At 46.5% G+C, this 11,317-nt stretch overlaps 6 protein-coding genes across 7 annotated transcripts; 4 read left to right on the forward strand and 2 right to left on the reverse strand.

Annotated features, from left to right (window-relative positions):
* The first annotated feature begins 424 nt into the window (after nt 1-424).
* Nucleotides 425-3,582, forward strand: LOC117592613 (transcription factor Adf-1). Of its 2 annotated transcripts, XM_034286497.1 has the most exons (4): nt 426-706; nt 791-979; nt 2,241-2,525; nt 2,585-3,582. In XM_034286497.1, coding segments are annotated over exons 1-4 (780 nt in total). In that variant the 5' UTR covers nt 426-705; the 3' UTR covers nt 2,890-3,582. The 2 variants fall into 2 exon arrangements, with proteins under 2 accessions (XP_034142389.1, XP_034142388.1); XM_034286498.1 differs by having other exon boundaries at nt 425-979.
* Nucleotides 3,583-3,861: 279 nt separating this feature from the next.
* On the forward strand, nt 3,862-4,474 carry LOC117592616 (UPF0545 protein C22orf39 homolog). The gene is made up of 2 exons (XM_034286501.1): nt 3,862-4,016; nt 4,069-4,474. Exons 1-2 carry the CDS (start codon nt 3,945-3,947, stop codon nt 4,465-4,467), a joined length of 471 nt encoding a protein of 156 aa, XP_034142392.1. The 5' UTR covers nt 3,862-3,944; the 3' UTR covers nt 4,468-4,474.
* A 137-nt stretch (nt 4,475-4,611) lies between these two features.
* Nucleotides 4,612-5,659, forward strand: LOC117592612 (coenzyme Q-binding protein COQ10, mitochondrial). The gene is made up of 3 exons (XM_034286495.1): nt 4,612-4,766; nt 4,873-4,977; nt 5,038-5,659. Exons 1-3 carry the CDS (start codon nt 4,702-4,704, stop codon nt 5,495-5,497), a joined length of 630 nt encoding a protein of 209 aa, XP_034142386.1. The 5' UTR covers nt 4,612-4,701; the 3' UTR covers nt 5,498-5,659.
* An 847-nt stretch (nt 5,660-6,506) lies between these two features.
* Nucleotides 6,507-9,175, reverse strand: LOC117592607 (D-glucuronyl C5-epimerase B). The gene is made up of 3 exons (XM_034286491.1): nt 8,686-9,175; nt 7,233-8,620; nt 6,507-7,173 (listed from the first exon to the last, which is right to left on the reverse strand). The coding sequence occupies exons 1-3, from the start codon at nt 8,791-8,793 to the stop codon at nt 6,807-6,809; spliced, it is 1,863 nt and encodes a 620-aa protein (XP_034142382.1). The 5' UTR covers nt 8,794-9,175; the 3' UTR covers nt 6,507-6,806.
* Nucleotides 9,176-9,263: 88 nt separating this feature from the next.
* Nucleotides 9,264-10,618, forward strand: LOC117592610 (post-GPI attachment to proteins factor 3). Its single transcript, XM_034286493.1, has 4 exons — nt 9,264-9,461; nt 9,531-9,847; nt 9,908-10,374; nt 10,435-10,618. Exons 1-4 carry the CDS (start codon nt 9,320-9,322, stop codon nt 10,517-10,519), a joined length of 1,011 nt encoding a protein of 336 aa, XP_034142384.1. The 5' UTR covers nt 9,264-9,319; the 3' UTR covers nt 10,520-10,618.
* Nucleotides 10,555-11,303, reverse strand: LOC117592615 (peptidyl-prolyl cis-trans isomerase H). Its single transcript, XM_034286500.1, has 2 exons — nt 11,142-11,303; nt 10,555-11,081 (listed from the first exon to the last, which is right to left on the reverse strand). Exons 1-2 carry the CDS (start codon nt 11,223-11,225, stop codon nt 10,614-10,616), a joined length of 552 nt encoding a protein of 183 aa, XP_034142391.1. The 5' UTR covers nt 11,226-11,303; the 3' UTR covers nt 10,555-10,613.
* Nucleotides 11,304-11,317: the final 14 nt, after the last annotated feature.

Genomic DNA, 11,317 nt, shown 5'->3' on the forward strand with positions numbered 1-11,317 from the left:
AAATATGCGTGAACCCTTAGATATATCGTAAATCTTAACCCATTTTTCACGGTTTTGATGTTCTATTTGATATTACTAGCTAGTTAGGAGTCTCCGCGCTGGGAACGGAATCTACCGATGTAAAATCATTTTCATTTTTAATATGCTATTTACAATTGCAAGCTAACGACGACTCTCAGCTTTACACATGCTTATAAGCTACATGTTAAATATTACATGTGAATTTATTACATGATGGCTCATTCTTAAATATATCGATTGAAAATCACATTTATCGAATCGGCCTATTGTAGCAGTCACAACCTCACTGTTTCGTCATCACGAGCATCTCTGTTTTCGGCCTTTACCAGCACTGCACGGAGATTGAGCGAGTGGAAGAGAGCTAGCAGCAGACTGCCCGCCCGACACACACGAGCAAGAGAGAGCGCTATATTCTGCCGTTTTCAACGCGACTGCAGCGTCGCCGTCTACGTCGACTCGCTTTATTTCTGCGTTGCGTTCAATCTAGAGCTGTGCTGCTTGCTTCACGCGCTGCTACTGCATTCTTGGGAAAAAATTTCACTGTTGGCAGCGACTGAGAAATAAAATTGAAACGTCGACGTTCCGTTCCTTCCTCGGAGAAGAAACCCCCTTCGAAATAAAAACAAACACTAAGCGTGCGTTCGCGCCAAATATTTATTAACAATTAGCAAGCGAAAGAAGCAAAGTGAGTGTTCCCCCGCCCTGCCCCCCTTCCAACGAGTTCGAGTGGTCAGTTTCCATAACTCCAGTCTTGTTCCCCCGCCCCCAGTGCATACACTTACGGCTGCCATTGAGATGGACAAGCTGGATGCCAATTTGGAACAGCAGTTTGATCTGAATCTCATCGAGGCTGTCAAACTGAATCCCGTAATTTACGACAGATCGCACTACAACTACAAACACTTTGTCCGCAAAGCCCAGACATGGAAACAAATCGCCGAAACGCTCGGAGTGCCTGGTAAGTGAAATTCGTTGTGTCTGACTCGATTCGACTCCCAGTCTCAGGTCCAGGTCGGTCCGGGGTATATCTCAGTTAGATACAGTATGGGGCAGAGACGTCGCGACTGGTGCCCCAACAACAACAAAATTGATTAATTCTGCACGGTGAGGGGGTAGGGGGTCGACAGAGGGTGAGCTAGCCGACGACGACAGTGGCTGAGACGGAGGCGGTGGCAGAGGCAGCAATAGCAAGCAAGTGTAAGTGTACAGAAAACGACGCAAAAGTGAACGGAATGGCGAGGCGACAGAGACGGTTAAGAAATTACAGGAGCGCAGTCAGCGTAACAGGGGTGGTTTTGTGAAATTCAACATTTAACGACCCTCTATCGGGTCTTTAGCTCCGCCCCTGCGCTCTCTGGCGGTGTAAAGGCCTTTGTGGCAGTGTGCGCAGTCCATATTTTTGAAGTTGCTGTACTTTGCCGTCGCGTCGCAGTAGTTGTCTCTGTCGCACCCACAGATATTCTGCTTGCGCTGGCGTTTATTTTTGTACTCTGCCACAGCGCCGTTTGACTGCATCTGCTGACAGCTCTCTCATACAAACACACATACCCACATGCACACAAAATCAACGACACAGAAACGGCTACCGACCAGGCAGCTTTCGTTTCTTTTTCACGAGTATACCAACAAAATGTACCGTACAACCCCCATCGCCCCCTCCTGGTTCGTTTTTAATCGAAAAATTTAAATTTTCGTTTATATGCTGCACATTTGTCGCATTTTGTGTGAGCTTTTTCCACTGATTATGCAAGACATTCAATATTGTAAAGTTTAAGCCGGGAGCGTCAATCAGACAATGCCACAGGTTTCCTCCGTCTTTGGCGGTGGGTGGTGGACCGACTTCGTAGTCGAAGTCGGCAGTAACGTCACCGTCAGACATCACGTCAACGCCTCTGCTGACGCAGCTTGGAAGCTGCTGCGGCTGCTGCTGCTGCTACTGCTTCTGCTTCTGCCCAACAGCTGCTACATATTTGTACGAATGTGTGTGTGTGTGGTATCAGCAGTGGCAAACACGACGCGACGCCTTGTGGTTTGTTTTGGTTTGTGATTTGATGCTTCCTCAGCTATGCTACCTTTCTCACCTGTCACTTGCAGCTGCCACCCACTGGGGCAGTAGTATTGGGGGGGACTTCAACTCTTTAGGGGGACCTGGAACCAGAACTGGAATTGCCCTATGAATTTTCATTGAAGAAATAAACTAATTTAATTTTTCCGAACAGAACAAAAATGTACAAAGCGCTGGAAGAGTCTGCGCGACAAGTTTGCACGCGAGATGAAGCTGTGCCAGGAATCACGCTGGCGCTACTTTAAACAAATGCAATTCCTTGTGGACTCCATCAGGCAGTACCGGGAGTCGTTGCTCGGAAAGTGTGCCAACGGCAGCCAGGGTAATCAGGTGTCTGATCCTCAGCAGCAGCAGCAACAGCAGGCCGTGGTGGACATCTTTACACAGCCATTCAATGGCAGCGCCACTACCTCGGCAGGGGCATTGACCCACCCGCACGGTAGGATATGACAACTTTCGAATCTTTTGGAATTATTTAAATTGTGAAATTATTTGCAGAAATCACTGTTACCAGTGATGCACAGCTGACGACTACAGTGGGCAAAGACCAGAAGCCATATTTCTACGAGCCTCCCCTGAAGCGGGAGCGCGGCGAGGAGGAGCACAGCGACAACATGCTGAACTCCATCAAGATTTTCCAAAACACTGTCTCCCAGGCGGTCAGCGCTGAGGATCAGTCGTTCGGCATGGTCGTCACAGACATGCTCAACACGCTGGGCGTGCGACAGAAAGCCGAGGCCAAGGTGCACATCATCAAGTATCTGACGGACATGCAGCTACTGGCCCAGCACAACAAGTACTAACTATCGGGCGGCGGTCACCGGCAACTGCTTCAGCTGCTGCAATTGGAGAGTGTCTTGTCCTGAGATCAAACGAACTGGCGGCCACCCCCATATACACACATAAACACCCATACACACACACGCTTACGAGTCGTGCGTTTACTTTCTCTAGGTTATAACTATTAAAAGTCAAACTAAAGTTTAAAACTAGAACTTAAGCCCCGCGGCAAATATAATTATATAAATATATAATATATATATAGATCATAACAGAATTTCCCCTATCCCAAGCGTAGACAAACTATATACTTATAGTTAGTATGCTTAGTTGGCCCCAAGACCGATTCAACTCATGCCCAGTTCTCAGCTATGTAAAAAAAAGAACACTGATGAAAAAACCGATTATCAAATTATGCGTAGAGTTTGTTAAACAACAAGGGAGCACTTCCTACGCAGCAATGTAAATTTTTGACTACGATTTAGTTGTAACTTGCCATCGGGTTTTAAATGTAATTAAGTACTTGCAGATACGTTATTTTACTTTTTTAAGTTCTGTTGTAATATGCTGAAAACGCTTGAGAGATACTTGGAAATGCTTTAAATAAGTACGTCATTAAAAACCATTTTACATAGGGAGCGCATATTACAATCTTTATATGGATAAAATATAAATAGTTGCCAGCAACTTTCGTTGCTCACAATTTTCAATTGCAATCAATTTACTGTGCAATTATTCTGTATTAAGAGAAGGAGAAGGCCTTCACCAAGGCCGTCACCGACGATGTGGCTACAAATCCTCACGAGCCTGGATATCCACATTTCACCGGTCCAGTTCCATTACATGCACATGCATTTCCTTCCTGTGGTCAATGCTGACTCCGACTCTGAACAATTTTGGCCGCCACTCTACAATCTAATCTAAATTCATTTATATATTTTAAATTTGTTATTTATTTGCCTGCGCATTTTCGTGCTTGTCACGATAGTGTGACATCGGCTCATCTCTAGCCCCCTACATCCACAATATATAAACAGAAACAGCTGTTTAAGTTGCTCGAATTTTTTATGTAATTAAAATGGGCAAGAAAGACGAAAATTCTGACACAAAATATGAGCAAAAACAAACAGCGTTGGCTGATGTGTGGGCGGTAAGTAACAGGCTTTAATTGTGAGCAGATATCCAATGGATTTTTCCCTTAGATCCGACCCTGTCATCTGTACAAGGATGAGTACGACGACTGCACGAGTTTCAAAGCACGATTCCATCAATACTTTATATTTGGCCAGGACACCGATTGCTCCCAGTGGCTGACAGACTACAAAAACTGCGAACGCTATCATCAATCGAATGGTAACGATGTGTGTGCCGGTGCCGCTGTCATCAAAAGCGAGGAGGAACGCCGCCATATCCGACTGCGGGCGCACTTTGCCAACAACACTTGGGAGAAACGCAAGCAGCCGCCAGCAGATTGGGCAAAGCCTCTGCCAGAATGGCTGGCAAAGCGCAACGAAAACACGTATCTGGAGGTGAAACAAAGAGAGCTGTCCGGGCTCAGTGTGCCGCAGGATGAGAAGGGTTCGCTGTGTGCAATCATGTGAAAATAAATATATTCATAAGAAAATTCGAAATGTATATTTTTATACATATTTATGTAGTTGCACATGTAGTTCTACATGTGGTTGCCGTGTAGCTGTACAGCAACCCTGCAATCAGCTGTTACTGCGTGGATTGCGTCTTTGCTGTTGTTGTTGCTGAAGGGTGGAGTGGAGGGAACATACACACCTCAGGAATATATATTTTTTCCGTATACGAATATTCCAGCTTTGCTTAAAATGCTAAAGGGCAGCAAACTTAAAGTTTTGGATGTGAGAATCCTGAGGTCACTTATTGAATCAAGGTCAGCAGGTAAATGCAAATTACATAATCTCCATCTAAGGGGAGAGTTGCAATTTTGGACTAGCTAAATTGTCTGTGTCACTGAGAGTGTGCTTTATCGTTTGCAGCTGTTGCCAGCAGCGCAGTTTCGCCAACAGCATCCAAAGGTCCTACATAACGTTCAATGATTTCCGCACCAAAAATCGTTGGTACACCAAAAAGGAGCTTGTGGGGTAAGTGCCAGCGCCTCAAGCCACAAGTGCGGCATTGACATCACTCGTTTGTATCCACAGGTACTCCATGCATGACATGTACACAGTGGTCGCCGATGTGAGCAACTACTACAAATTTGTTCCCTATGTGAAGCGATCGCATGTGCACACCGTAGACAGTGATAAGAGCGGCTTCAAGGCCGACCTCATTGTTGGCTTCCCACCACTGAACGAGGCGTACACATCGAGAGTGACGCTGGAGTCACCCAGCCTGGTCAAGTCTGAGTGCCATGATGGCCGTTTGTTCAACTACTTGCTTAACGAGTGGCGTTTTAGTCCGGGCCTGAAAGACATACCCAACTCCTGCGTCTTGGACTTCAAGGTGTCCTTTAAATTTAAATCGCTGCTGCACAGCAATGTCGCCAACATATTCTTTGACCTGATATGCGACCAAATGGAGAACGCTTTCATTGCGGAAGTCGGCCGTCGGAATGGTCCACCCTCGATACGTTCGCATGTGCTCACCTCCCAAAGATCCTGACGCAGCCAGACCCAAACGGTTTTACCTCTTTTCTTTTAGTAACATAAGTTGAACGTGTGTTTGTTTGTACATTTCAATGACACAGAGTCGTTTTATATTTCGTTGTTAGTAAAATTAACCAAATTGTAAATAAACATTATGCAAAGTCGGATTGTGAGTGCATTAACTTATACCCGAAGACGCTCTAGAAAGTATTAACGTTTCCAGCATCGACCCAACACGCATGTTAACAGTACAATGTGCGAATAGATAACACATAAATTAAGTACATTGATGGGCATTCACTTAATACAATACTCAAAATTAATAGTGTTTCTTTTTGTGAACAGTCTCGTATTCGGGATTATTGGTACATATACAACGAAAATGGCATGAGCTTGCAATGGTGAAAACTTAGGTGTATCCATTAAGAAAGTGAAGTTCGGCATGCCGAAGCTAATGATGCCCTCGCAAATCGACCAATCCTTCGCCTAATGCGACACGTAAGTATGTTTAAATGTTTTATGTTGCAATGGTTTGGTCCAAATCATAATACTCTCTTCTGCCAGGGCATACAAATTAAAATAATTAGTGGAATGGCATCGTTTATGTCGAGATAAGTGTGGAAATATCCTCAAGTGGCCTACGCTACATTACCTTACATGCTGATCATATAGAAATTGTTATTATCGTATCGTGCATATGTATCTATGTTCAACATTCGCGTTGGAACACTTCAACTACCTTGTACGGTAAGGAGAAATAGGTGTGTGTGGCTGGTAGGAATACCGAATATGCATCCAACTGATATACTATCTATGTTTATGTGGGATCTAATCGTTCTACAGCTACAGCGCTAAGCTCTCTACACATTACTTTATACAGGGCGGGGGGAGTGTAACGAACTCTACTTAGTTTGCGCAGTAAAAAACGTCTTACTACAACAGTCAACTACGAAGGTTAAGCGGTAAGTTTCTAATAAATTTGTTCGATATTGTCCAGTGAAGTACGCGTGCATCTAGTTCTGTTAGGAAACAATTACGCTATCAAGATGGGTCAACAGATGATTAAAGATGAGGCCAACAGCAATCGAACCTAAAGGTACATTAGCTTAACTTTAAACATTAGCTTAATACAATAAATTCATAAATCAAATATTAAGCACAAGGACGAGGACGAAAATCATACGAGCGATGGTCCGAAACGGGAGTGTGGGGATGTGGAAAGGGCACGGCACAAGATGCAACCATTTAGAATGGTTAAGCATTATGATTAAGCCTTACAAAATATCACTTTTTCGACGACGATAGGTCGCCAGTTTCCTTAGTTCTCAGTTGTGCTTGGCCCGCTTGCCAAACATATAGCCCTTCCAGCGCTCAGCGGTCTGTGCAATCAGTGGGTCGCTGTCAATGGTGGCCAAAAGTAGCAGTTGATTCACATGCGTTGCATGGTAGTCCCAGCGTGCCAAATTTGGTGCCACACCAAGGCTGAGATGCCGCAGATCGTAGCTGGTGCCGGAGCCCGTGTCGTACAGCAGAAGCATCTTCTTCAGCGAGTACATGCCCTGGGCAAACAGTTGGCCAGCCTCTCGTGCGATTTTAGCTGGCGCCGTGCTGTTCAGATCGTAGAGACCCAATAGCGAATAGATGAAACCGTTTAGCACAAATGATGGCGGCGTTGTGGGATACTCCTCGTACCTGTTGATTGAGAAAACATCACATAAGACGCCTAAGCCATTTATTTCTGACCAACTTACCAATAGAATTTGTCCATGAACTGCGACAGAACGCCGCCGTCCTGCGAGAATACCCTGTATGGCTGGAGTCCTGCTGCAGCTGCCTTGAGGTACCTCTCATCGCCACCGGAATGCCAGTACGCTCGCGCCAACACGGATATGGCATGGCCCTGGCCCATGGCCGAAATCCAACCTGGACGCAGCTCGGTAAAACCATTGAGACTACGGCGCACTGGGTTCGTCCAGCCACCTGACTTGGGGTCCTGATTGTGGACAAACCATTCGGCAGCATCATAGAAATGTGCCATGTGCTCGCTGGTGGATAACGTAATGTTGTCGTAGAAGCCGATGCCCAGGAAGGCGACGGACAGCACTTCCAAATCGGAGCGGCGTACCTTCAGCGGTGATCGCTTATCGCCGAGCACGATGCCCTTCTGCACATCGATGTGCAGATCCCGGGTGACGTGTCGCCATTTGTTCAGAGCCGATGCACCCAATCCGTAATAGATGTTCGAGTCCTGCACACTGAGTAGAAGATCGGCGGGAATATAATGGAGGTTATAGCTGTGCTTGGTGTCACGGTTCTGGACCGTGACCATAAGGCTGCTGCTGTTGGTCACCAGAAGCAGATCCACGCTCAAAAGTAGATCCAGTGTCTGGTTGAGGGCGATGCTGATGGCGCTCTCGTAGCCAATGGCCGTCTCGAACTGAACCACGCTGGTATTGAACTTATGATGCCAGATGCGTGTCATATTACTGGTCTTGGGCGTTGTCCAGTCCATCTGATAGCCATCGCCATCCTCCAAAATGTGCACTCGGGCCGGCTGCTCCGTCAGATTCTTGCTGTAATGGGATAGGGCAAACTGGGCTATTTGCGTGGGGTAGAAGTAGCCCCGCTTCTCCCACTGCGTGCTCACGGGAACTCCCTCGGCGGCGCTGATGCACTTCACACGGTCGCGCACCTCTACGTTGTAGTTCTCAAAGTACATGAACACGCCACGGGCATCGTACTTGCCCTTGGGCAGATTAACCTTGGCTGTGCTGTGCATCCAATTAAATTTGGCCACCTCAGTGCCGCTGGTTGTGACTGCTCCGCTCACGTCGAAGTAGTTGCGCAGGAACGAGAAGGGCACGTACACCTCGTTGGCATTCTCATCTCGCTTGCAGTGAACGCTGTACTCCTGATTGATGGAGCACTCAATGTCCTGAAGCGCATCCGAGGTTTGCGCAGCGCTGGAGGATTGACTATCATGGTGCCGATTAAACTGACGCACAAAGTCCGGTGAAAATGAGAAGGCGGCACATCGCATATAAACGCCTAAGGTTATCACCACCACGGCCACGGTTAAAACGAGCATCACTGCTTTCAAATTTAGTCGCATTATGAAGAATACGAATGGCTCTCGTTGCTGATCGTAGATAAGAGAGAAATTGAGAATGAGATAAGGATTGGCTGATGACGAAAACAACCTACCTTATTACTTTGCGACTTGCGTTGATCCCTTGGGTCCCTGCTCGGGATTAGTGGGTACGCGGGCAAGGCGATGGCATCACTATTCGCCGTCTGATACTTGGAGGACATTGGAGGCACAGCTTCTGTCTAACGAGATCGCAGAGCACTCCCCACTGGCTGACCATGCGTCATGCGCTAAATATAGGCTCGCGTGAAGCGGCTTCGATCCGGCAGATGCATTGCCTACAAATTAATAATATTGCACCAGTTTCACACACTCTCCCTCTGACGTCGTCGCCCCCTCTCTATCATTAACTCCCACTGACGCCCACTCTCTGTTGAAAAATTCCACCTGCAATGGCCTCGATGGAGGCTGTAGCTACCCGAGTTGTTCCCTAGGTACACCAATATAGCTTCATTGTCTGGTTTTATTGTTTCCAGAGCACATTTTAACTAGTTTTCCGCGATTCAATTCCGCACAATACAGAAGTAAATAGAGACGAAGATTGCCTCGCGCAATGCTGTCACCTATCGATACTGCAGTGAAAACATCGATACCCTTGCACGATAAATCAATAACTTTTTAACAAAATATTCGGTGCAGATAGGAATAAGCTTCAAGTGCCGCGGACAGCGGACCCCGAACATTGAAGCAATGCCATCGCTTGCATTGTATGCGTTCTGTACTTGTGTATATTTATATTCTTTTCCAAAATTGATTGATGCCTCCAATGGTGACCGTACTCAATTCTTTCACAACTGCCGGCAGAACTGCGAGCGAACCAACTGCTCGGCAGGTGAGCGAATTAATTATTCAAATATGTACTGAATATAGTGCACCTGACCCCCTTTTGTTCTTTTTGCAGATGGGCTGGAAATACAGGAGCAAGCAGTGAATTTCTATAAACAGTCGGTATTCGATCAGATCTTTCAGTGGAGCTGTGCAGACGAGTGCCAGTATGGCTGCATGTGGCGGACAGTGGCTGCCTTTGCGGAACGGGCCTGGCCCATACCTCAGTTCTATGGCAAGTGGCCATTTCTAAGAATGCTGGGAATGCAGGAGCCGGCATCGGTCATATTCTCAGTATTTAATTTTATTATGCACTACCGAATGCTGCGCAAGTTTCGACGAGAAGTGCGTCCAGATAGCCCTTGTTACATGCTGGCACACATATTCGGAGTGGTAATTAGCCTGAGGGGAACTAATTAGTACTATTTGCACTTATGTACGTTGCATTTTCAGACGTGTCTCAATGGCTGGATCTGGTCTTCAATATTCCACACGAGAGACTTTCCCTTGACTGAGCTGCTGGACTATGCCTTCGCCTATTCCATTGTGCTCTGCACATTCTATTGCATGGTGATGCGAATGCTTCATCGTTACTCGCTGTTCCTACGCGGTGTGATCACGCTCGCCATTGTGTCCTACTACATTAACTACTTTGCCTATCTGAGTGTCGGTAAATTCAACTATTCCTTCAATATGAAAGTAAATATTGCCACCGGTGTTCTGTCCGCCGTGGGTTGGTTCATCTGGTGTCATCGAGTACGCACCCGGCGTCCCTACTTCCGGAGGATTCTTCGATTCTACGTGCTATTTGCTCTGGCCATGAGCCTCGAGCTGTTGGACTTTCCGCCCATAGGCTGGATTCTCGATGCCCATGCGCTGTGGCATTTTGCAACAGTCCCTCTGGTTTCGCTTTACTACGAGTGGGTTTGCAAATCTCTCACATCTCGTATGCTGTTGTTAATAAACTTTTTTTCTTTCAGCTTCATGATCGAAGACTGCAGAACACTGCGAAAGGAGAAGGTGCTGTCGGGCGGCTATTCGCCCTACTTCAACAAGGACATTTAAAAAATAACAAACTCGCTTCAATACGCTTTGTTTACAGACACTGTATAGCAACATTTATTTATTTATACAAAATTCAAATACCCAAACATCTACTCTACATTTGTCCACATTGTGAAATCGTCACTGGCAGCTTGGGCTTGTTGTTGGGCCCCGTGGGAACATTCTCAATCTTTCGCATAATAAGCAGACCATCGAGCACTCGTCCAAATACCACATGCTTGCCATCCAGGAAGTTGCATTTTGCACAGGTGATGAAGAACTGGCACCCATTTGTGTCCTTCCCGCTGTTGGCCATGGCCAGCAAGCCAGGTGAGTCGTGCTTCAAGGTGAAGTTCTCATCGCCAAATGTGTTGCCATAGATGCAGGTGACGCCGGTGCCATCGCCCTGGACAAAGTCACCGCCTTGTATCATAAAATCCTTAATTACTCTGTGGAAACTGGCGCCCTTGTAGCCAATGGGTACACCATCAGGTCGATACTCTCCTGTGCAGAATTGTCGAAAGTTCTCCGCCGTCCGCGGCACTGTGTCTGCGAACAGCTCAAAGATCATTCGCCCGATTTCCTGCATGCCAAGATGGTTCCAGTAAATATTTGATATAAGCATATATATATTTCCACTCACTGTTGTGCCCACGGCAATGTCGAAAAAGACGACTGGGTTGTTGGAGCTGCGCAGCTGCGACTGAATTTGGTTCCAGTTCGGCATTTTAAGTTATTCAAATGTAATTTAACAAATTCAAGATGTTCGCGTGCCGGCAGCGTTTTGTTTACTTTTTTGCGATGTATCGATAACGGCAG

Source organism: Drosophila guanche, unplaced genomic scaffold, assembly GCF_900245975.1.
Source record: "Drosophila guanche unplaced genomic scaffold, DGUA_6, whole genome shotgun sequence".
NCBI classification, from domain to species: Eukaryota; Metazoa; Arthropoda; class Insecta; order Diptera; family Drosophilidae; genus Drosophila; species Drosophila guanche.